The sequence below is a fragment of the Adiantum capillus-veneris genome, chromosome 24 (genome assembly GCF_014529385.1).
Source record: "Adiantum capillus-veneris isolate H3 chromosome 24, ASM1452938v2, whole genome shotgun sequence".
NCBI classification, from domain to species: domain Eukaryota; kingdom Viridiplantae; phylum Streptophyta; class Polypodiopsida; order Polypodiales; family Pteridaceae; genus Adiantum; species Adiantum capillus-veneris.
This window is the reverse complement of record NC_140954.1, coordinates 14,206,040-14,232,357: the sequence shown is the minus strand read 5'-3', so window position 1 is coordinate 14,232,357 and position 26,318 is coordinate 14,206,040. Positions and strand designations below refer to the sequence as shown.

Sequence of the window (26,318 nt, the reverse complement as noted above, 5' to 3'; positions counted from 1 at the left end):
TCTGTCGAAGTTCAAAATTCTCTCCTTTTCTTTTTTGAAGTTCCCATTCAAATGGTAATCTGAGCCTCACTCGCTCTCGCTCTCTCTCTCTCTCTCTCTCTCTCTCTCCCCCCCACCTTGGAGCAAAGAAAAACCCAGGACAGCAGCCATGAGTACCATGAAATTTTGCCGCGAATGGTAATACAACTACCAGCAAGCTTTTTCCTGTACTGCTGCTATTATTTTAACAGTTCTCTTTCTCTTTGCCGTGCAGCAACAACATCCTGTATCCACGTGAGGACAGGAACGAAAAAATTCTTCTTTATGCATGCAGGAATTGTGAGCATCAGGTATGTCTTTTTTCAGCCTGAAGCCCTTTTAACAACAAACTCTGGCCTGTGGAATATGCCATTTTGTCAGCGGGTTTTAGAATAGAATGTTGAACATTTGATAGCCACCAGTAAGAAAAATCTGGGTATATTTATGTTGTATGTTTTTGTATGCATGTCTGTACGCGTATATACATGGGTATATGTATGTCGTATGTTTATGTATGCATGTCTGTACGTGTATATATGTACAATAGCTGTGTATGGATGGAATACACACACACGCACACACACACACACACACACACACACACACACACACACACACATTTTTGGTGAGAGGAAGATAAAGGGTTATAAGGAGTGCCAATACCCATTGTTGGCCAGCTTAGGCTCACCTCTCGGGGTGACTCCAGAATTATGCAACAGAATCCAGATACATGAGGAAAATGAGCTTGTGAATCGTGTTCTTATGCCACGGCAGATGTGTACAACCCGCTTTGATGGATGAGGCTCCACAACATTAGCCTTGGTGGTGTGCTATACATGCAGAGCTGGGCTACATTCAGCAATAAGACGGTTGAGCTTTGCTCCGCTTAAGAAATGGAGCTTGACTTGTTACCAAGGGCTATGCACAACCCTGCTTGTGGACCTTGACAAGACCTTTGCTTGTAGCATTCACATGACTACTACTAGACCATTCTTGCAAGGTGTGGAAGGTAAACTAGAGGGATATTACCCATGTGGAGTGTGGCCTATGTGCTATCTTTGAATGCAATAGCCTCGTGGTTTTTACCGCCAAATCGGCAAGCTTGTGGGTGCCTCTAAGAGAAGTTTCTTTTGGCTTATTTTCATTTATGACGTCCTCGATGGACACTTTGAGAAGATGTTTGCGGTATGGCTGGGACTCGGGAGTTCTTATGTTTTTATTATTGACATCGTCGGTGGACTGTTTGTCAAGATGTTCGCAGTACAGCTAGGAAGGCCGCAAGGCCTCTGACTGTGGGAGCTCGTGGATTAATCAATAACAAACACCATTTATTTGAGAGAGAAAAAGAAGGAAGAACACCTTCAATTCAACTATTGAAGCCCCACTTATACACAAGGCCAAACACAACTCAAAACTTGTGTGTTTCATGATTTCAAGTAGCTTCAATAAAAAGAGCCTTGAGCTTGTCTTGGAAGTCGATCAAATTGTAAGACAAAGGTTCGTTTGATACCAATTAATGGCATCACTGGACAGGTACATGGCAACTTTCAAAACTTTACTGTTATTGTTTTTCTTGTTAGTAGCAAAATAAGTGTTAAATTGGTGTAACCAAGAATAAATCATTGATGCATCCATCCTACCATCATATTTATTGAAAATCATCAGTGATTGGATTGTTGTAGTTGTCGTCTCTACCTAGTCTACCCGATGACTCACCGACATCCTTGGTTGGATTGCTCTTCGAGGATAGCACATGTAGGACTGAGTCTTGCATGTGTTGGTCTCGCAACGCCTCACGCTTGAGCTCTATAGCTGCCCTCTTTTCTTCGGCCGCTATGTGTTGAGCTTCACGGGCCTGCTCACACTCTAGCTCCATAGCTATCCTTCTTTCTTCAGCAGCTATATTTTGAACTTCGCGTTCCCTCTTGAGAGCCGTGTGTTTTCCTTTTGATTGCGGCCCGTTGAGCCTCCTTTTCCCTTTTGACTTCGGCCTGTTGAGCCTCCTATCGTAGCATCGTCTCCATCATGGACTTTATCAAAGCCTTCATAGAATTTGGTGCAATCCGTGGCGTAGATGGGAACAAAGGAGGATTTAATGGTTCTTGGGGACATCTTCTCCAACTTCAGACTTATCACCTTCACTCAAAGTATCCATTCCGCTTTGGATGATGACCATGCTTTGAGTACTTGGATATTGGGTATTCCTCCAAGCACCCTTACCTTCCGTCTTCACCCGTAATGTTTTCACGACAGGTTTATTCAGGTGGTAGTACTCGCTTGCAAGGCAGAGTTAGCATCAAGGCTCAAGTTCTAAAAGCATCGGGTCCCAAAAGCTGACGCTAAAGCTGCCAGCGCGTTTCATTGAAATCCGTACGACTGTCACATCATCAATGTAAAATGCAAAATTCCGTATGCCGGCCACGTCACAGTAGTTGCAGCGGGATTCACAGGCATCCGTATAGTTGCCGTCATCATCTTTTATGCTAGTCCTTTGTGAGTGTGTTCTTGCTTTATTTTAATATCCTTTGTGTCACTTGGCCCCATCGGACGAGGTCCCATAAGTTGGTGGGAACTCTTCTGTTGCTTCTTCTATTGCTTCTTATTAGGGTTTCTGTCACAAAACGCGAGCGTACATGAGCACTTAGAAATCTGAAAAATATAATACTTTGCAAACATGAGAGAAGGGAGAAGATCGACACAGTATTGGGGACCAGAAGATGGGCTGGTCCCCCTCCCCGTTAAGAGTATTCTTTATTCAGGGAGAATTCTTATACAAGCACGAGAACCCGAGGAAACCCCTCCGTTCTGTAATCTTAGACCCGAAGGTCGTGCTTTCCCGTAAAGGGCTTGGGCACAAGGCCGTTCCTTCCCGTAAGGGACTTAGGCGCAAAGCCGTACTTTCCCGTAAGGGACTTAGGCGTGAAGCCGTACTTCCCGTGAGGGGCTTTCCCGTAAGACGGGAGATTCCTGCAAAACAAACCATACAAAGCAACAATTCTCAATGCGTATCAACACCTTATACCTGTCGCTCCTTGCTCGGAAAAGCGACCTCCGTACTCAGTCGTCACACGAACACTTGCAATTTCCGTCGCCAACCTCTGCTCTAGAATCCTAGCGCTAGCTTCCTCTGCTGCTTCCGGCGTGTTAAAACTGGAACGCTGGCTACTACTTTATAGGGCCTGGCACTCGGCGGGAATAGAGCCGAAAAGCAAGACCCTGGCGCCCCCCTAGAGAGAGGAGAGAGAGAGATCGCTGATTCAGCCCCCTTCGTAGCTTTTTAGCGCTGGCTTTTTTTAAAGAAGAGCCTTGCTTTATTTTATTAATAAAAGGGCTGGTCACTTAAAAGTGACCTGCCACTTAATAAAATAAAGTGTGAACCTGTTCAAACTTTAAAAACTCACTCAGTTAGTGAAAACAATGCTACACGAACACATTCCAGGCGTCCCCGGGTGCAAGACACGGCACAGATGCAATGCAGACACAGACTCCTCGCGGGAAAATATCTGCCCTCCCGCAAATGTTCCTGTTTTTCGTAAAAAGCTTCATTGAACCCATCTTTATTCTTGTGCTTGCGTTCTTACGCGTATTTTCTTACTCAGTTCGGATTTCCTCCTTAGCCTACGAAATGCCCCCTTACTGATGCACCCGTCACCCATCATGTGACGCATCAGGGGTATTCGTAACCCGGCCCTTTCCACCGAACTTACGGAAACTCCTTCGCGATGTTTACCGTCACCCATCAAATGACACATCAGAGTTGTCCGTTCTTGATGGCAGTTCCTGTAGCTACAATCTTTCAACAGCTCTTAGTGCACACAATAAAATATCCTAAAAAAGAGATTAATCATTAAAAATAAGAAAATAGTCCAATTAGCAACAGTTTGGGCCCCTCGGCTCAGATCTGCAAGTCGGCTCAGGTCTTCAACGTCAGCAGTTTGTGACATCCCCCTTCTTGAAAGAGAGTAATTGTCTGCGATTACAGTGTATTTGCAAAACAACTCAAGTTAGCTCGAAAATTTCCGAGGGTCATTCCGAGGGACATTGCGAGGGCCAATCAGTTTTCTCATTCTTGATTGGAGCTCTTGATATCCTGGGTCGTTGGCTTTCCGGAAAAATCTTATCCAATAAGGAGTATATTCTCATTCCAGATTGAAGCTCTTGATATTTCGGCGTAGCAAAATTAGCCATCACACCCAGACCTTGTCGATCTGTAACGGGTGTCTTGATGCACTAAAATTACATACTCATGCAATCGATCCATAAGCTCTTGCTTGAGGCTTGCTTAGGGAGACAAGATTCCTGCAATGGTGATGGTAGTCCAATAGTGTATTGCTCGCATTGGTCCTCCAAGGGATTAAACTTAAAGAAAGACACTGAGAGGTAGACGTTGAGAAACCTTTGGTTATAGTCGTCCATGGTCTCTGTGGCAAGTATTTTGAAGTTGCCCCATTCCTACGAGATTTGTACTTCAAAGAGAGAAGTCATATAACTGCGTGCAAATATTATCTTGAAGGCTTGCCAGGTCCTTGGAGCATGCGGTTGTGTCGCGATTGAACTCCACCACTGCATAGCATTATCATTAAGAAATCCCGCTTCTCGAGAAATCTTAGATTCTGTTGTATAGTTCCCTAAAGCATAGATGTTGTCGCGATTGAACTCCACCACTGCATAGCATTATCATTAAGAAATCCCGTTGCTCGAGAACTCTTAGATGCTTGTGTGTAGTTCCGTAAAGCATAGATGTTGTTGAATTGTTGTAGGAAGTGCAATTCTTTCTTCCGATCTCACCGTGGAAAAAGGTGAAGAATTTGATTGTCGTGCCGCCGTCTTTGGGGGCAATGTCGATGGCAGAGGCGGTTGCACTGGATCAGGATCAGATGGCTGTATCATATTCCTGAAGACTCCCCCGATCGGAACAGACGGCTCGAAAGGTTGTCGGTTGGAAGCTCTCGTACTTTTTGGTGCCTGTCACAAACGAGAGCGTATAGCAATATAAAATATACTCGGATAAATAAAATTTATCACTTAATATTGAAGCCAGAGGATATAGAGAGAAATAGACAGAGAGAGAGAGAGAGATAAAGTGAGAAGATCGACACAGTACTGGGGACCAGAAGATGGGCTGGTCCCCCCCCTGTAATAGTATCTTTATTATTGAGGAGAAGTCTATACAAGCACTTGAACTGAACGTATTACCACGTTCGTTCTAGAATAAGACTTGATGGTTCCCGGAAGCCTCAGCTTCCGATTCCTAGGGCAAAACCCTATTCCAAGGAACTTCCGTTCCTTATTCCAATTCCTCGAGAATCAAGGTTCTCGCCTCTGGATCTCACCTTCCAGACTCAGGGCATGACATCCCTGCAACTCTCTTTTAGAACTCTATTTCCAGAGTCCTCTTCCCGCAGAACAACTCTGCTTTCCCGGACATGAAGTCCTTACTTGGGAATCCCAACTTCCGGATCACAACTTGAGAGACTACCTCTCTCCGATCCGTGGATCTACTTCCCAAACTCGGGTACGAAACCCTTGGGCTGATCTAGCTCTAGTTCCTCAAAGCGCTTTTCTCCTGCAGAGGCTCATGCCTTCCTCTGCTCCTACTTCCTCACTAAGAGGAAGTACACCTGCAAACAAATACTCAGAGTTCATAACATGAAAATCGTTACCTTCAAAGTCTAGACGCTCGAAACGCAACTCCGTTCTCGAAAAGCAATTCCCCGGAAGAGATCTCTCCATAGAAAATCCTCTCTTCCAATCCTACACACAAAAGAGGTGTGTTCTGCGGTTCCTTCTCATAAATCAGCCCCGTCTACGACGTTTAGGGGCTGAAATCAGAGAGAAACAACAGCTTGTCGCGATGGAAACACGCTCCGTAGGCACTTCTTCGCGAGGGAACTCGCGCACTAGGTCTTGGCGACCTCTGGTACACTTAGGGCAGCCATGGGCATCACCTGCAACGTCTTCTTTACGGCTGAAATTTGCAGCAGCATCTCCTCCTTGCAAAGATTGGTCCTGCCAGAAAAAGAGAGAGAGAAAACGTTGGCTGATCTGTTGCCTTATTTATCAGATGGCTGCCCACTTATTAAGTGGGCGGTCAGTCACCTTTAAAAATGGTCTGAATCTGTCCAAAAACTCAATAAAACCTTATAAGTTAAAAACAATGCTTTCACAGCACTTCCCAGGCGTCCCTGGATGCAATCGCATGCACAGTTGCAATGCAGACATAGACTTCCTCGCGAGAAAGCATCTGCTTTCCCGAAAGGCAATCTCGCTTTCTCAAAAAGCATCTGTTTTTCCTCTAAGTTTCCTCTGAACCCATCTTCATTCAAGTGCTTGCTTTTTCCTTGTGCACAATTCTAACACAGTTCGGAATTTCCTCCTAACTATGGATATTCCCTTTCCGATGCACCTGTCACCCACCTTGTGACGCATCAGGAATACCCATCACGTAGTCCTTTCCTACCGAACTTACGGTACAATCTCCTTCACGATGCTCTGTGTCACCCATCCTATGACGCATCCGAGATGTCCGTTCCCGGATGGTCGGATACTTCTTTCCGATGCTCCCTGTCACCCATCCGATGTGACGCATCAGAAGTATCCGTTCCGGGTGGCCTTACAGATATTCCCGTACTCAGTGTTCCCGTCATTACTTGCACTAGGAATACTCTGTACTCGGATGTCTCCAGTGAGAAAAGCCCTCTCACTTAAACTTCCATTAATTCATTTAGAATTATTTTTCCTTGGTGTTCCAAGCGAGAAAACACTCACTTATAAATCCAATAATTCATTTAGAATTATTTTTCTGTAAGATAAAGCCAATTTAGCAACATCCCTCTCACTTATAAACAGTCGTCCTCAACTGTAGAGGTCCAACTGAACTGCCGGGGAGAAACTGGAAAGATTCCAAATCTTGCTCAATGGTGAGTTGAGCTAGTCCTTTCTCAAAAGAGAACGTAAAAAGTAAATTAAACCAAAAAATTTCATAATTCAATACTTAACTTACCAGTTCATATGCTTCCTCTAGTACCTCGAGGATATCCTTCACCATTCATCAAAGCTACGAGCCATGTAAGAACTCGTCATTCGCGTCTTTCCGAGAATCTGTGAACTCAATTCCACCTTCTCAATCCCGAGAAGAATAATCCTCCTAAAAATCAATTTAGGTCTATGTCCTTGCGCATAACCTTGCGCTATTAGTCCTGAGGATATTAAACCTCTTGTGTCCCCGCATAGGGCATGTCGAGAGCATTAAGCTCATGTGAATCTTCCTATGGCAGAACAAGTGTGTCATCTTACCAAAGTAAGTTCTTATTCCGGGCCTTTGCTTTGGGTAGGCCAATTGTTCTGATCCAAAGTTTCCTTATCTAAGACTCTGTTAACTTGATTATGTCTTCTCAAATTCGAGAAGAATAATCTTCCTAGAAATCAATCTAGGTATTTGTCCTTGCGCATAATCCTACGCTGTTAGTCCAGAGGGTATTAAACCTCTTGTGTCCTCCCACATAGGGAATGCCCAAGTCATAGAGCATTGAGTTCGATGTCTTTCTTCCACAATTTGCGATCACCTTAAAGAAGGTTCTTGTTCCAGGCCATCGCTCAACGTAGGCGGACGGTTCCAGTCCGAAGATTCCTTGTGCACGATAGCACTTCTTTCCAATCGTTTCCTCCTGGGAGTTATTACCACCAGCAGTGATTTCCCGATGCCCATTAGCGTCTCTTCCTTACAAAATCATAAAAAAATGATTCACCTTGCAAGCATCAATGACGAATTGCAAAATCTCAGGCAGATAGGATTCTAGCCATAGCATTTTCTGAACGTACGTTCAAACCCAGTTCACAATAGAGCGAACCCTCTTTGATTCTCAGGGATGTTCTCCCATATGTAATTCTTACCATTTTGAAATGGTTGGTGAACTATATTCTTACGAACATAATAGTTCGAATTTATTCCAGCAGCGTGTAAATGCTACTTGACGTGCTCATGGAGAAACCTATACCGCAACCAAAAGTTGCTCTGTAATGGTAAAAGCACATAGCGTACTCAATGATCAACGACCATCAGAAAACCTCTTCTCCGTAGAGAAACTCAAATTCCTTCTACCAAACACATCTCAAATAGAGATTCTCGTGTCGGAATATTCTTGCGCGCAAAAAGGCGCTCAAGAGAGTATAACAAACTCTCGTCCAGTTCCTTGGCATAGGTTTGTATCTTCGTGTGTTATCCATGTACTCAAAAGTATACATAATTCTTAAGCTGTGTTAAAGTTTCGGTGAACCTGGGAAATTACCTTCCCTTCGTAAGATCCTTAGAGCGAAGATGCTCAACTTGACGATCCCTTGGCTTGATCTTAGAGCAAAACCCGCTCATCAAATAATCTAGGATTTTAATCCTTGGATTCCTCAAGCACAGGCCGTAGTTGTCGCTTGTTTCTTCCCTCATAAAGAGAGTGTTTATTCACTTGTGCAAAAAGCACTACCATATCTTCCCTTACCGAGTAGGGGGTGTGGGCTTAAAGAGTACTCAAGCTTCATGAAAGCTTTTCTTTGCTTGAAAGCTGAGAATGGTTCCTTCATAATTTCCTACCTGCAGTAGCAGGTAATCTGTTCGAGAATTACCGGATACCAGATCAATAGTTGACCTTCCGGCTAGTTAAGCAAACCAATTCATCTCAGAAAACAATGTTTCGGTTTGATCCTGCTCTCATAAACACTCGAGAGTGGTAGTCCCGGTTAGACAACCATATCTTGTGCCAAAGAGCAAACAAGCACAATGCACTTTATGATTTCCTCAAAGATGTAACTTTGATTGAAAACCTGCCCTCTCACTTAAAGTTCGAGGGTCTTCTATTCAAGAACTCAGGAGTTAGATTGAATTCCCTTACTCCGAACTTTCTATGTTCAATGATTCCCGTTTCACTACGGGGATTGGATTCTATGTACACTAAGGTGTACACTTTCAGCTTTTATTGCTGACTCTACCATCTGCTGCAAAGTATTTTGCAGATGCGTCTACAAAATTCGGGCAAAAGTCCTTTGTTGAATTTCTTCATCTTTCCTTCCTCAGAGAGGATCGAGAGTGGAGCTACCTTGGCAAGAGTGAACCACTACTTGCTTTGACTCACTCGTGTTCCTATTGGGCAAACCCATCCCAATCTTCTTGGATGCCTTCCTCAAAGTGCAGAGGAAAAAAAATTTGTCGAAAAATTCAGCCTTGAATTGAATCCAAGTCTTGTTGTAAGTTCCTTGCAGAGCTTTGGTATACCACCAAGTACTTGCAATCCCCTTGAGGTGTTTAATCACATGCCTCATCTTCGACGCTTTTTCAGAAATTGCCGTTTGCAAAGGCAACTTCAAACTTGTCGAATCAAAGTGGTAGCTCTTGGGGCATCTTCCCTTCCGTCAAAAGTATCAAACTTGATTGGAAGCGTTCCTAGGTCTAGAGACCTTCTTCATATCCTTCTTGAAATGACGGGATTTCATGGCTATAGTTCTGGATATTTTCTGGATTCTGAAGGATCTTGAGCATTCCACTCCTTGGATTCTCTAGGTTCTTGAGCATCATGCTCTTGTCGCCTTCTCAGAGAATCCCAAGTCTTGTGTCGACTTCTTGCAGAGAGAATTTTTTTTTCCAACTCTGCGAGCTTTTCTTGCAGGACTTAGGTTTCCGCCTGCTTACTTCTCTCTTGGCTTGTCATGGCTTCTTTCCGTATCTTCCCAGAGTCGTCCTCCTTTACAGATAAAGAGAGGAGACCATGCTCTGATATCACTGTCACAAACGGGAGCGCATAGCAATATAAAATATACTCGGATAAATAAAATTTATCACTTAATATTGAAGCCAGAGGATATAGAGAGAAATAGATAGATAGAGAGAGAGAGATAAAGTGAGAAGATCGACACAGTACTGGGGACCAGAAGATGGGTTGGTCCCCCCCCGTAATAGTATCTTTATTACTGAGGAGAAGTCTATACAAGCACTTGAACCGAACGTATTACCACGTTCGTTCTAGAATAAGACTTGATGGTTCCCGGAAGCCTCAGCTTCCGATTCCTAGGGCAAAACCCTATTCCAAGGAACTTCCGTTCCTTATTCCAATTCCTCGAGAATCAAGGTTCTCGCCTCTGGATCTCACCTTCCAGACTCAGGGCATGACATCCCTGCAACTCTCTTTTAGAACTCTATTTCCAGAGTCCTCTTCCCGCAGAACAACTCTGCTTTCCCGGACATGAAGTCCTTACTTGGGAATCCCAACTTCCGGATCACAACTTGAGAGACTACCTCTCTCCGATCCGTGGATCTACTTCCCAAACTCGGGTACGAAACCCTTGGGCTGATCTGGCTCTAGTTCCTCAGAGTGCTTTTCTCCTGCAGAGGCTCATGCCTTCCTCTGCTCCTACTCCCTCACTAAGAGGAAGTACACCTGCAAACAAATACTCAGAGTTCATAACATGAAAATCGTTACCTTCAAAGTCTTGACGCTCGAAACGCAACTCCGTTCTCGAAAAGCAATTCCCCGGAAGAGATCTCTCCATAGAAAATCCTCTCTTCCAATCCTACACACAAAAGAGGTGTGTTCTGCGGTTCCTTCTCATAAATCAGCCCTGTCTACGACGTTTAGGGGCTGAAATCAGAGAAAAACAGCAGCTTGTCGCGATGGAAACACGCTCCGTAGGCACTTCTTCGTGAGGGAACTCGCGCACTAGGTCTTGGCGACATCTGGTACACTTGGGGCAGCCATGGGCGTCACCTGCAACGTCTTCTTTACGGCTGAAATTTGCAGCAGCATCTCCTCCTTGCAAAGATTGGTCCTCCTCTCTGTGTAAGGGCATGTGATGCTTTTATAGCTCCTAGCTACGGGCACGAATAGCTGCTCGCGTAGAGATCGCGGCCGTTTTTTTTTTTTTTTGATTTTTTTTTTTTTTTTGCTGCTCTGCCAGAAAAAGAGAGAGAAAACGCTGGCTGATCTGATGCCTTATTTATCAAATGGCTGCCCACTTATTAAGTGGCTGCTCACTTATTAAGTGGGCGGTCGGTCACCCAAAAAAATGGTCTGAATCTGTCCAAAAACTCAATAAAACCTTATAAGTTAAAAACAATGCTTTGACAGTACTTCCCAGGCGTCCCTGGATGCAATCACATGCACAGTTGCAATGCAGACATAGACTTCCTCGCGAGAAAGCATCTGCTTTCCCGAAAGGCAATCCCGCTTTCTCAAAAAGCATCTGTTTTTCCTCAAAGTTTCCTTTGAACCCATCTTCATTCAAGTGCTTGCTTTTTCCTGGTGCACAATTCTAACACAGTTCAGAATTTCCTCCCGACTATGGATATTCCCTTTCCGATGCACTCGTCATCCACCTTGTGACACATCAGGAATACCCATCACCTAGTCCTTTCCTACCAAACTTACAGTACAATCTCCTTCACGATGCTCTTTGTCACCCATCCTATGACGCATCAGAGATGTCCGTTCCCGGATGGTCGGATACTTCTTTCGGATGCTCCCTGTTACCCATCCGATGTGACGCATCAGAAGTATCCGTTCGTGGTGGCCTTATAGATATTTCCGTTCTCAGTGTTCCCGTTATTACTTTAAATGATGCACTAGGAATACTCTGTACTTGGATGTCTCCAGTGAGAAAAGCCCTCTCACTTAAAATTCCAATAATTCATTTATAATTATTTTTCCTTGGTGTTCCAAGCGAGAAAACCCTCTCACTTATAAATCCAATAATTCATTTAGAATTATTTTTCTGTAAGATAAAGCCAATTTAGCAACAGTGCCAGAGGAAGAGGTACCACCTCCTGAAGCATCAGAGGGGGTAATATGTAATCCAGAAACTGTTGAAAACTTTGCAGCATTGAAAGATTGTGTTGAGGATGCCGCGAAAGAATGTCACGAAGCTCGTCGAGGAGAATCTGAAGGTAATCTGCCGAATCCATGAACCCTATGTGGTCGTGGGTTCTTTATGGCTTATGCCCGTAAGAAAGAGCAATGAAGACAGGAGCGCGCCCGATGCGTGATGGAGGGAGTCTGGCACAAAGTGATGATGTGGAATGACCTAAAGGACAGACTCCGGATAGAAAGAGGTTAGAGGCTCGCTAAAAGATGCAAAAGAAGTTGTAACAACTTGCAGAACCAATCTGAGAGGTTAAAAATAAAAGGACACCAATTTTTATAAGTTGTATCAACGTATGGGGTCCTGTCCAATGGGGTCCAAAGGGACTAAAGGCTGAAAAGAAACGCGTAAAGGGCTGATCATGTGGCAGCTGTACGGACACGCAAATTGCGTCGCTAACGTGGCTGATCTTACGGACTTCCACGATTTACGTTGTTGACGTGGCACCTGTACGGAATTCCCTGATTTGCGCTGGCTGTTGGGGCGCTAGCTTTTGGGACCTAGATGCTTTTAGACTTGAAGCTTTTCATGTACACTGCTTTTGGAAGGTCAAGGGCACTATGAATAAAATGCCAAGGCCTTAGTCTCGGGCAGATACGCTTGGGAGCACGAGGACCCTCGGACTTTGTACTTTGTGAAGCATTAATAATAAAGAAATACCAAAAGGGGTGCCAGTCTTTGGGGCCAATCTCTCTGGGCGCGGAACTTTGCTGTGCCGTGTCATCTCTCTCAGTTTTGTTCAGTTCTTTCGGTTTGTTCACTTGTCTGTGAGTGTCCAAGTCTGTTACAATGGTATCAAAGCTCAATTGATTCTTCTTCTATGAAGGATCCAATCCCTTTACTCACAACACACATGGATTTGGTCGACGAATCCGGCTTGGAGGAAACCGTGGTGCCCGACCATTCCGGTTCGAGCGAGAACAATGAAGATTCCAATGGACATCGTCCATCTTTTTAGATTCCAAATAGTACGAGCCATCTCCTCCTACTGAGTACGAAAGGATGGAGATGCAGCGGCAACAACAGGTTGACGCTTGTGCCTAGCAGATGCTTCAATACTCCAAGGATCCACAATATGCGAAATTTTCGGCTAAGTATCCGCTTGACGAGATGATGGCGCTTCGTCATTAGATCACATGTGAAGTCAGCATTGACGAAGCATACGACTCCTGCTCAAAAGGTGTATGGAGAGGATTAGTTTAAGGAAACAGTAGAACGACGTGTTAGCAGACTCATGAAGACCAAGAATTGGCTCGGAAAGCAGAGTCGAGCAGCAGACTATCCAGGCTACTTGGGTCAAAGATCTACTTTTGAAAATACCAAGAAGGCAAGAAACGAGTTAGATTTGAGGGTGTTTCTAGTTCGTCCTCGTCTTCTTTTGAAAGCTTTGATAATTCTTCGACCTCCGAGTCCAGAGACGAGGAAAGAAAGGGCAAGAAGAGGAGAAAGATCTAGAGACACAACAGAGGCAAGAAGAAGGTAAAGAAGAGTCGATCCCATATAAGATCTCGCAAGTATTTTGATGATTCAGAGGAGGATTCGTCTTCTTCGGACAATTCAGAGTCTGATGAGCCGATGTTCGCAAAGAGGAAGCATTTTTATAGAGCCAACGAGTATGATTTTCTCGAGGACAGGAAGAAGAAACCCAAAGATTTTAAGGAGGGTGGGCAAGCAATAAAGTTTGACACTTCAAGGTGGTACCAAACGTACTGTACGTGGCGTATATGTACGTATTGTACGTTGTTCCGTATAGGAAAAAATTTTATGTACGTAAAAATACGTACTCTTGTAAAAAAACCGCAAAGTACTAAATTTTCTAGGACATTTCAAAAAAAAACAAGAGAGAAGCCAACAACATATAGAGACATTCAAAGACACGTTTTACAAGACAACCATATATTGTGTAACTACTGCAAGGGACTTAGCTTTTTATTTTAAATCAGCACTGTACGGGCTTCCCACACCCCAAAAAAAAAAAAAAAACGGCGTACGGATCATTTTGTACGGTATGGATCCGTACAAAACGTCCGTATGGTACGGAATTGATCCGTACGTACGTTTTGATCCAACCTTGTGACACTTTTTTTGGCTTTAAGGATACTCACAAGGCCCTTTTTTTTTATTCAACAGTTTGATATTGCATACTCCGGAGGGCGCTATTCAGAGCACTCCAAAGTCCGGAGGGCGGCATCCTACCTCAAGGGGAACGCACAAACTTGGTGGTCCACTCCGCTTCTACGGAGGGAGGCATCAACCAAGTGGCTTCAATTCAAAAGAGTATTTACTTCCTCATGGCTCACTCAAGAATACGAACGTGATGTGATTACAGCTTGGAATCATCTGAGGATAACCAAGGAAGACACTCTTGATACTTAATGGCAGAGATTTTGGGACGTTTTCTTACCAGCCTCTTCTTTCAAGAAAATTACGTTCAAGCAACAGATAGAGCTATTTTGTTGCGGTCTACCTAAATTGAAATTATTGTCTGTTGTAGAAGTCCGAGTCCATGCAACAATTGATGGGGCATGCAAAGCAAGGGTTTGCAATGCATGGGGGTACTCTTACATACCCCATAGATAGTTTGGTCATATAGCTCGGACCGGGCAAGATACGAACAACAATAACTGTCACGTGCACATCTAACCTTATGTGCATGTGGACAAGCTATTCCTACTTCTAGGGTTTAGGTAGCCTAGGAAGTGTTCTGGCACCCTTGTGAGCCTGTACGCGGGTTGTGCATGTCGAGGCACTTAGAGTAGCTGCATACCCTCTGATTGCACAACCATGATCACTAGCATTTCATTCATTCATTACCCAACATGAGCATTTTCGAGTTCATGAACCCATTTTTGCGACGACATCTTATGTCATTTAAAAATTAAAGTGACTTTTTAATAATCCAAACCATGGGGGCTGGGATTGTACTGCTCGACCCAGATTATGGGGGCTATATATGTGGCCATAGGTTGCTGAGAAGAAGCAGAAGACTCAAAGGAAGAGCACAGTGCCCAGCAGATAGCAGCCTCTGTCACCAGCGTGTGACTACTATCTATCCTTTTTGTTGATTTCTTTCTTATTATCTATTTACTTTCACTTTTTGGAAACACCCCTCGGGAAATCTAACTGCCCTGCATTGCATAGCTAGTGTGGAACTGTCCAGAGGGAGTCCAGGCCTGAGGGCAAGAGAGCACTAAGGTTGGACAAGGACTATGGTTAGCCAAGTGGGGTCATTGACTAGCCAAAGTGGAATCCTTTGCTACAGAGGCTACATTTCAGTTCTGGATGTGGCCGCAGTGTACAAAGAGGGTCGGATGACCTAGAAAGATACAATGGCAGCATCTCCTAAAATTTAGGGAACTGCTATTTTGGGACCTGAAAATGTGTTGACGTCATTCCGGAGGTAATGACAAGGGGAACATTTTCTTACTCTGTCGTGAAGTCAACTGGGCAACCGGTTGGGATATTTTTAGACGGCAACCCCGAAACGGGAAAATCCTTATAAATGTGCCAAGTGGCGCTGAATTTAGGAGGGGGAGAGCCTCATTTTCAGATTTGTCACTGGTTAAGAGCTATGGAGTGCTTGCTTTCCCTCTTATGCTCAGTGCGGTGCTAGGAGTGATGCCCTGCACGCTACGCACTGCCCTCTCTCTCCCCTTTGGCAGTATGTTATGCCCCACTAGTGGGCTCTTCATTTGACCAATGTACAGTTGTGTGGGTTCATGCGCGATTGCCGAGGCAAGAGCCTCTTGTACAGGTACTGGATTAGCTAGCGGCTAATCCCCCCGCAGGTACAGGTGAATTCGGAGAGGTTTCACATCAGAAATCTCGTCCGATTCAAAGGGCAAGTAGCCCTACAGGTGTGGGAGCTCGAGGACTTGCTACGGATGCGACCGGCACGTGAAACGGAGCCTGAAACAGTGAATTACAGCCTGCTGTGTATTTTTGCAGGTTTAGGGTTTTGGCCCTAAACGGACCCTAATACCCCCAGGAGGTTTGGGGACGCAAGGGGACCGTTGTACAAGTGATCTGGCGCATTTTCAGGGCTGAAAACAGAGAATTCAGCGTGCTGCAGATTCTCGCCAGGTTTTGCAAAGTGCCCGTATGCGTCGGGAAAGTCATTCAATGCGTGGGAATACTGACTGTGAAGGGTTCTAGTATAGTTATGTTGCCGAAATCGGGATGGAACAGTGGAAATTCAGCCGAGTTTGTGCGGGGCAGCTTGTAGGGAACCACAATGTTTATTTCCCTCTTTTGAACAATAAAGAAATACCGAAAGGGGCGCCTAAGTTAGGGGCCAATCTGGTGTCCGTCTACTCATACAGGTGCAATCTAGCAACCTGTATCCCTCTCCCCTTTGTTGTGTCTTGAAAGTACAGGTAAAATAGACGACTAATAATGGGTGAAAGCTAAATCAAGGTTTGAAGTAAAGTCTACCACCCTTTTTGGATTGAACAGGCCGGTTTCAGCCTCGCCAGCGTTTTCTCAATAGCAAGATCAGCGTTTTTGCCGCAAAGCATCAGCATTTTCAGCCATTAAGATCAGCGTTTTTCAGCCCAAAGGATCAATGTTTTCAGATCGGCCCTTAGCCTCGCCGTATGCAAAATCCAAATGCCATCGTGCCCACTTTGAGTCTTCGGGAGATCAAAGATGAAATCCATAGCAATGCTTTCCCAGGGGCGGGTGGGAATGTGTCACGAGGACGTGGCAATGGCTAATTACTGTCACGGGAACGTGGCAACTGCTAACCATAGTTGTTGGTTTCTTTTCGATGATTTTTGTTTAATTTTTGAGACCCTCTTTTTGAAGTTGCAAATGGTCGGACATTGTATGGCCAGTGTGAAACAATAGTTTCACCCGCAGACGAGAAGTTGGTCGGCACTGGAATTCCAGTAGTAAAAGGGTGTTTAGGCTCAGTTCAAAGTCATCTAGGTCCCCTCGCCGCACTTAATAAGTTGGTGGATACTAGGAAATTAACTCCATAGAGGCACAATGACAAGGTGGGGTCACCTAGAGAAAATCACCCGAGAACTGGGCTACATTGCATTTTGGATGTGGTCCCAGTGGTGAAAGATAGTCAGATGACCAGTGAGAGTCCAATGGAAGCATCTCCTAAAATTTAGAGAACTACTATTGTGGGCCATGAAATCTGCTCGCGTCATTAGCTCCGGAATGACAAGAGGTACATTTCATTACTCTGCCGCTAAGTCAACTGAGCAACCGGTTGAGATATTTTTAGACCAGAAGGTCCAAAGCGGGGAATTAATGCATGAGTGCCACTTGGCACATTTTTGGGCATTTTCCAACTTAAGAGAGAGAGAAGCATTAAAATAAAACGTGGGCTGCATTTTTCAGCCGTATGGTGGATTGTTGTAGGTACCAAAGCTATTGTGTGCTTGCCTACCCTCTATGTACAGCGAAGTGCAAGAACTGAAGCCTTGCACAACATTCACAGCTTAATGCATCTCTTTTTGCATCCTGAATCTGCTCCACCTATGCTTTTACTTGCTGGCTTATGAAGGAGGCACTAACTAGAGAAGTGCTGCCAGATAAGAGAGCATTTTGTCCACTTTTCTGACTTGCCCCAATGTGTGGCGGATGCACTGTCTCGTAAGCCTTTGGTTTTGGCTATTTCGGCAATTCATCATCACAGTTTCGAGGATATGGTGGATCAGTTAGCCATAGATCCCGATTTTGCAAACATCTTTGACCGACTGCAGAGTGGAGAAGTAGTTACGAGCTATTCGCTCAAGGAAGGCTATTTGATGCGGAAGAACTTGTTGTGTGTTACACAAGCACTAAGAAATAAGGTTTTGACAGAGTGCCATTGTCCACCTTTTTCACGTCATCGCGGCATAGAGACCACCTTGAAAGGTGTGGAACGGTTTTCTATTGGCTGAGGCTCAAAAAGGATGTGGATGAGTTTGTTTGCAATTGTTTGATATGCCAAAAGGTCAAGTTCGACAGGCATAAGGCACTAGGGTTTTTGCAACCTTTACCTATACCACCTAGCCGACCTTGGGAAAGCATAGCAATGGATTTTATTTTTGATCTTCCCAAGACTCAGAGTGGGCATGATGGCATTTGGATAGTCATCGACAGATTTAGCAAGCAAGCTCACTTTTTCCAGTCAAGAAGACGGTTAAGCTGGATCATTTGGCTAAACTGTTTGTCTCGCAGATATTTCGACTTCATGGCATGCCTTACTCTATAGTTCCAGATAGTGATCACCGTTTTACTAGTTTGTTTTGGAGGGCAATCTGGGAGAATATTGGTATTTGGTTACAATTCTCGTCCTCTTTCCACCCGCAAACTGATGGGCAATCGGAGATTGCAAATTCAGTGGTTCTGGACTTGTTGAAGTCTTACATCTCTGATCAGAAAGCTTAGTGGGAGAAGTTTTTACCCTTGGTGGAGTTTTCCTACAACAACACAGTGCATATGTCTACAAGGAAGGCACCATTTGGGATCATTGAGGGTGCTAAGAAGGTTCCACCTATTCTAAGCACCAAGGATAAGATCTTTGAAGTAGATCAGTATGTTCAGGAGCTAGAGACTGCTTTTGCAGTAGTGTGCGAGGCTCTTGAGAAGTCTCAAGCAAGGCATAAGAAGGCAGCCAACAAGCATCGACGTGACTTTTGCAAGATGATTGGGTGTTTCTATGGTTTGAGAAGGCACGCCTTCGGAAACAAAAGGGTAAGGAGCGACTTTTTCCAAATTTGAGTATGAGATACTATGCTTCTTTCGAGATTTAAGAAAAGATAAATGATGTATCCTTCAGACTAAACTTACCGGATACTTGGAAGATTGACAATGCATTTCATGTGAGTCTGTTGAAACCTTTCAAAGGTGATTTGCCAATGGATAGGGAGCCTGGGGGGAGCAACTTGAGGTGGAAGAGACAAAGGAGATTCTCATTCCAGAACAAATACTGGCTCACAAGGAAAGGAAAGTAAAAGGTAAGTTGATACGCCGTATTTAGCCGAGTTTGCTGCTTCTGTTTCTTCTTAGGGTTTAGGCCCCTCGGCTGGAATCTGCAAGTCAGCTTAGGTCTTCAGTGGCTTGACACGTTAGGAGTTTTTGACACGCACACACGGAGAGAGAGAGAGAGAGAGAGAGAGAGAGAGAGAGAGAGAGAGAGAGAGAGGAAGAAAAAGAAGAGAATTTTAATGTCGTAGGAAACTATTCCAAGAGACCTTAAAGATCTATTCGATGAGGAGAGTTGAACTCAAGACCTGTTATTCAAGGGGGAAATGGCAAAGAGATTTGATTTGATTTGATATTTACGTCCTCGGGGGGCCAAAATGACCCATGGGACCCTCGAAAACTCTAAGCAAACTCCCCTTGCAGGGGTGTGTGGTGTGTAGCACCCTTTGCCTTTTCCATGAGTAGTGTGTGATGTTGTAGAATACTGGCTAGGTATATGCCTAGAGCTGTAGGAGATGGGTCGGTTTTAGAGAGCAATTCCTCAAGAGTAGTGCATCCCCTTGTAAGCTGCTGAAAATCAGCGCGTATGTCGGTGTATGCGGGGCATTCTAGAGTCACATGTGTCTCATCCTCAATCTTTTGTAAATGCATTGGGTGCATTCTCTTTGGCTTGCATCAATTTTCAGCCATCCTCCTGTCTCTACTTTCAGCCTGTGAGCTCTCATACGCATCATAGTGATGGCTCTTCTTGCTCGGTGACACATAGGAGTTCTTATGTGAACTTGTGTTTCTGACATTTTGTATGCCTCCCAATACTTTGTGTGTACATGTTTGCAGTAGTATTCAAATTTATATTTGTGTGTAGCCGTCTTCCATTTGTTGTGGAGACTGTCTAGCGCTGTCAGCTCAAAATTCAGCATATAATCTCCTTCTTTTCCTTCTTCGATAGGCATGTCTACATATGCTTCCACATTCCATCTTGCAAACCATCTCTTGATGTCTTGTACCAGACTTGGCTCTTGTTGGTTTTTTGTGGTGCACAACCGACTCCCCATACCACTTGTGGTATTCTATTGGGAGACATCTTCTTCACTTTCATAATGTATTTGTACATTCTCTGCAATGCTTTCATTTCTAATGGCCTGTTGCCCGTTTCCAACATCATCACGGAGTATGGTGTCGTCGTTTTGACCCCAAGATGTCTACATAAGAACTCCTTTTGTATCTTTTCTATTTTGTTCCATGTACTGGCCGATATGCTAGCACCCCAAACTTCCACCCCGTATAGTATGGTCTGTACTACGCATGTTTCAAATACCATTGCTTTGATCTCCCATCTTCGGATATTGCTTTGTGTACACATATTCTCAATTTGGTAGTATTTGGCCTTGCCCGCATCAAGTCTGCTTCTTACACAACTTCCCCATGCATGATTGGAAGGAATATCCACTCCCAAATATTTAAAACTATCCACCACTTCGATTGCTTGGTCTAGGTACATCACCTTGGGCTGATTTTCTATTTTGTGTCTTCTTATGGACATAATCTTTGTCTTTTTCACATTGACAGCTAAGCCCGTAGCTTCACAGAAAGCATGCACGGCATCCATTGATCTTTGTAATGACCTGAGGTTATATGCAAAAAGGACTACATCATCCGCATATATGAGAAGTCAAAGTATGAAAGCTCCAATACTTGGTCTATCTTCTTCTTGTGCAAGTGCTTGTTGTATGAAGTCCTCAAGTTGATCTATGCGTAATCCAAAAAGTGTTGGGGATAGAGGGCAGCCTTGTTTCACTCCCATGTTACTTTCGAACTCTTGGGAGAAACCCGTTTGCATTTTCAACATGCATCTCACCTTTTTGTAGAGACGAGCCACCGCCGCTCTAAGGTGTATCGGTACTCCAATGTTTTCCATTCTTTTCCACAAACCATTTCTGCAAACTGTGTCGAACGCTTTTTTGAAGTCCACAAAACAACAATACAAAGTTTTGCCCTTCAATCGGCTTTCTTCCATCAATACTCTGAGCGACATGAGGTGATCTAACATTCAGCCTATACACTGATCTCTTTTTCCAAAATGCTACCCAAGAGTTTTGCCATGCATGAACCAACCATAATAGTGCGATAGTTTTCTGGCTGATTTCTGTCCCCACTTTTGAATAAGGCCTTAATCCAGTTTCCTTGCCAATTTGCGGGTAGATCTTGCGTGGCTGCTTGATTTAGGAGTCTATGGATCCATTCCTTGGCCACCTTGCCTGACCATTTCAGCATTTCCGAGCTCATGTTATTGGTGTCTAGTGCTTTCCCATTCTCAAGCTTTTGTATACCTTTCAGAGTTGCCTTCATAGTCAAAGGTTCTTTCGTTTGCAACTCGGGTTGATTTCCAATCATTTCCTTAGCATCTTTGTGTGCATAAAGTTGTTCCACATAAGCATACATGTCTTCTTGGCTGATGTCTCCCATGATATCCTGTCGTTTCCCTCTCCTTTTCCGCCATGCCCCTTTCGGGTTCTCTTTGAAATGCTTGATCTCTTTTTGTTCTTTTTCCAGCTCATATCTTCTTCTTTTCTTTCGTAGGAGTGCATTATATTCTTTGACTAAAGGTGTCCATTCCTCCTCTGACTTGAGCGTCATTCTCAACCTGTGCTTGGTTGCCTTACATTCTTCATCAAACCATGAATTATGTGGCATGCCTTTTGCATCTTTCTTCTGTTTGCGAGCTCTACCCATTACAACTTCAAGGGTTGTGATCATTGCTTGTTTGAAAATTAGCCACGTGTCTTCAACATTGCAGGGCATGTCATGTACCATGAGTATGCTATCAAGAAAAGTCGCATATTCCTTTTTCTTTTCTATTTGCATTTTGTATGACCAAGTCGGCTCTGCTGCTATCTTTTCCTTCCTTTGTGTGGGCACTCGTAACCATACGTGAATGGGTGTGTGGTCCGAGTTTGGGGATCGTTCTCCCACCGCAAAATCATGTATTATGTGTGATCCATCGTAACTAACCAACATGTAGTCAATGGTGCTCATCCCTTTATTGGCCGTGTAGCATGTGTATTTACCCGAGTTTGCAAATTTCCGTGATCCATTTATGACTAACATTTGCATGGAGTTCATCATGCTAATCAAGGTCGATCCTTGTGGATTTGTTATTTGGTCATGAGAGCACCTCTCCCACATAGGATCGGGGGTGTCATATCCCTCCTTATTGGCAGGATGTAGTGTGAAATCCACAACTTGCATTTGAGTGTGTGCTATACGAGCATTCAAGTCTCCCATAAGCATGACTATGCCCTCTTGTGTGTAGGTTTCAATATCTGCATACAATTCTCCAAAAGGATCTCCTTTGTCTATTTTGAAGGCATTATAGAATGACGACTCTCTATGCGGTATGTAGCATCCAGCAAGGAATATTGGCTTATCCTTTTTCTCAATTTTGATCCAGATATATCTTTTATATTCATCAACCTTGCTTATTTTGATCACCTTGTGCAATTCCTCCTTGTACATCACTGCAACCCTGCCTTGACCCCTCATTTTCATACTTGGCATCCATATGGATTGTGTCATATATCCCTCAATGCAAGGGATACGGCATGCATCATGTTCCCATGTTTCAAGCAAAAAAAGTACATCTGCTTTAGGCAAAACTTCTTGCAGACCATCTCCTTTGTGCCAGGGGAAACCCCGACAATTCCAACTTGTTACGTGTATATCTGTGATCCCATGGGTCCCTACCTGTCATGCCTCCTGTGATGTCCCCGTATTAGGGGATGCGTTCTTCATATGCCTGTCTCCGTTTTTTTTGTTGCATGGGCGTCCTGTCCTCACTAATGTAGATTGTGCTATCTTTCAGGAAAATCCGTGCATTCTCAAGGATGATGGCTCGTTTGCGTGCATCTAACAATGTGCATACAATCGCACGATTGCCCTTGTCTCTTTTTTGGCCCACATGGTGTGCCCCGTATACAACCACGTCTTGCATTCCAAACTTGTCTGTGATGATATCTTTTACATCCGTGTTCAATGTGAGCAGTTTTTCATTGTCAGATTCGGGTACGCCACGAATCACAATGTTCATATTGCGTTTCTCGCGTTCATGGTATTCTGTCTCATCCACATTTACATACCTATCTGTCGCATGTGATATAGCATGTGAATTTGCATGGCTATTCCTTACTACATTTGCCCATGAGTTTGCATGCCCAAGTACATTTTGTTGTGTGTCGCATACATTTGCAAGCTTCTCCTCTTGGGTAGTTACCTGCTTGTTTAAAGTGTCTTGTAATGCTTGAAATTTCTCTTCTTGTTGCGTGATTTTCAGGTCCTGCATCTTGATTGTGTGCTCTAACTCCTGGTTTTTGAGAGCAAGTTTCTTAATGTCCTCACTCTGCCTCATCATCATTTCTTGCATAGATGTAATGAGACCCCAGAAGTCTTGCATAGAGCATACAACCGGACCGTCCATTCTTGTGATTGTACCTGTGTTTTTCCCTGTACCTGTAGTTGTACCTGTACCTGTTTCTGTTTTGGGTGGAGTAGCTAGTTTTTCTTTCGTGTTCGTCATTGTGCGTATTGGTGATGATCGTACTGATAGGCCACTTCTTGAGACTCGCAGATTGACAGCCTCACTCATACATGAAGAGAGGGATGCTCTATTATTGAAAATGAGACTGAGACAGCCTGCGCGCGAGCAGCAGGCATTGGCCTGCGCCTGAGGGAGGAGGGCCTGACCTGCGTACGCGTCAGCAGCAGTCGGAGAGAGAGAGAGCAGCAGGCCAATGCAGCAGGCATTGGCCTGCGCCTGAGGGAGAAGGGCCTGACCTGCGTGCGCGTCAGCAGCAGCAGGCAGCAGACGCGTCAGAGAGAGAGAGAGAGAGAGAGAGAGAGAGAGAGAGAGAGAGAGAGAGAGAGAGAGAGAGAGAGAGAGAGAGAGAGAGAGAGAGAGAGAGAGAGAGAGAGAGAGAGAGAGAGTTGCAAGGATGAACAGGGAATCCCCTCAAAAAATACGTATCGAGGGTCAATAATCTGGCAGATCTTGTACAACGGGGTTGGACAAGGATAACTGGCCTCCACTTGGGATGAGAAAGAAATTATTCAGTACTGTGTACATAGAGGCTGGGGCAGCTAGTCCTAAGGGAACATAGCCATAGAAGCCCTGGATCTACTCTGACCCTGTCCTAAGCTCTACTTCGAGACCCTTCTTTTGGGGAAAAAACCAATAACCAGTAGAAGTATGGTGATCTGAAGAAGTTATGCTGAATGTTTTCCTTGTAGAATAAATGTGCATCTTAAAACTTTTACCGAATGTTTTTTTGCCTGAACTGTTTGGGAGGAAAGATGGATGAATTGCCATTGCCACAATAACCAGCCCTCAATCAGTGTTATTGATTACATGGCCATTTGATTGTCTGTAGGAAGTGGCCGAAAACAATTGTGTTTACAGAAATGAAATTCAGCATGCTGCTGGTGAGCGCACGCAAGTTTTACAAGATGTTGCATCAGATCCTACACTGCCTCGCACGAAAGCTGTACGTTGTGCTGTTTGCAATCATGGGGAGGCAGTATTTTTCCAGGTTGGTGAGCAGTATCTTTGCCAGATTTGCAGCATCATCATACTAGTTCTATTCTTCTCCGTATATTGTGGAAAAAGTTTCTTGTGGTGTTGTTCATTTATTTTTATTGAGGGAAGATGGAGTTAAGGGTATGATCAATAATGGCTCGACGACATTGCCAGACTGCCCATTTTCCTTCTTCACTTCATGTACTTCGGCCACCCTTCCCTTACTTCCTCACTTCATCTACTTTGGATAGCTCTTGTTTCCAGTTCTTCAGTAGTGTCCTTTGGATATCAACGAAAATAAGAGAGAGAGAGAGAGAGAGAGAGAGAGAGAGAGAGAGAGAGATGAAATGAAATGTTATATTAAACGTCTTCAAAGGCCAAAATGACCCATGAGACCAAACTGATACAATCTTGGTGGATCTAATCCAATGTCTAGGTACAAAAATAAAAATAAAGTGAAGTAAAGTGAAAGACTAAAATCATCATCATCATCATCAGTGCCCGAGGATGCCTGGCATCGGGTGTTGTCCGAGAGAGAGAGAGAGAGAGAGAGAGAGAGAGAGAACTTATTTATTGTTTCTGCAGGCCACTGCAAGAGGGGAAGAGGGTATGACTCTGTTCTTTGTATGTTGCAATCCAAATTGTGGCCATCGCTGGAGGGATTGAAGAGTCGCTTAAGGTTGATTTGACAAATAAAAGTACACTCCATCACACGCTGTCAGAATGTTGGACATCTCATTGAGGCTTTGAAATGTAAAGGTCCGGTTGGTAACAAGAGGTTTCAGTGCATACTGTCTGTAACTTCAGTTCTAACATTTTGTGAAGAAAACTCTAACAAGAATATTTAACTGGTCTAACTCAATTATGTTCGGATACTCCGAAGCAATGCTTTTGGATGCCGATGTTTCCGATTGTCAAATGAAAAAGGCAAATTTGTGCTTCATATATGCCGCACCCTTTTTGAAATTCTTACAAAAAACATGAACTAAGTTACTAACCAGTAAATTTTCGTTTTTATGTTTGCCTTTTCAAGTCAATATAATTTGGATGTCTGTTCTTGCATGGTTTTTTCTGAGTGCAACAGAAATGGTTCATTGTAGAATTTCAGAGCTGTCTTTAGCCTCTGAAGACTTCAATGCAAACATTTAACCAATAAGAGGTTATGGTTCAAAACTTGTGATGTGCAAGGCTCAAGGCAACTGGTACCAAGATGGAGAGGGGAGGAACATAAGATATGTCGACAGACATAGAGGAAGGCACACAGAAGAGCAATAATTCTAGAATGAAAGAGAGACAATATAAAGTGAGGCCAGGACAGATGACCGTGAGATTGACACTTGATGCAGGACCAAAATTATGGGCGCTCGGTCTGAGCTGGGGGTAGTATGGGTACCCAGCCTACTTAGGCTGTAAATGGGCTAAAATGCATATGCAGGGCTAATACAAGCATGCAATGCAATCTAGTACCACCACCTAGGACAATTTCCAGCATGTATTAGACTAGTTTTCTCATCCGCAAAACATTTTGAAAATAGCAATGGCGACAATATAGCAAGGGAAAGCGTCGTAGTTGCATGGTTGGATGTTGTCAAAATGAAGTATTAGCAAGTCAAGTATTCAGTAAAGGGAGACTTACTAACCAAAGTGAACTTGGGATGCCTTGAGAAGATATTATTGCGTAGTGCAAAGACACAAATCATGTAAAGAAAACAAGGTAAAGACTCACATTGACATTCTTAAACATGAAGAGTGAAAGGAAGCCATGCGAGGCTTTGAAATGAAGGGAGCCATTTACGAACCACCAGATAGAGAAACTTCACACGCACAGGTAGGTCCATAAGTATACAAATTGATAATATACAACTCACTCACTCCTTCACTAAGGCTCCTTCTAGTAAGCGAAAAACAA

At 44.0% G+C, this 26,318-nt stretch overlaps 1 protein-coding gene across 1 annotated transcript; it reads left to right on the top strand.

The window, feature by feature from the left end:
• On the top strand, window positions 1-25,431 carry LOC147425983 (DNA-directed RNA polymerases II, IV and V subunit 9A). Its single transcript, XM_086498425.1, has 4 exons — window positions 1-177; window positions 254-329; window positions 24,264-24,422; window positions 24,995-25,431. The coding sequence occupies exons 1-4, from the start codon at window positions 149-151 to the stop codon at window positions 25,073-25,075; spliced, it is 345 nt and encodes a 114-aa protein (XP_086354551.1). The 5' UTR covers window positions 1-148; the 3' UTR covers window positions 25,076-25,431.
• Window positions 25,432-26,318: the final 887 nt, after the last annotated feature.

Coding starts and splice junctions, on each gene's coding strand:
- LOC147425983 (XM_086498425.1), top strand. CDS start 149: ATGAGTACCATGAAATTTTGCCGCGAATG. Junction 330..24,263: donor GCAGGAATTGTGAGCATCAG/GTATGTCTTTTT, acceptor GATTGTCTGTAG/GAAGTGGCCGAAAACAATTG. Junction 24,423..24,994: donor GGGAGGCAGTATTTTTCCAG/GTTGGTGAGCAG, acceptor TTGTTTCTGCAG/GCCACTGCAAGAGGGGAAGA.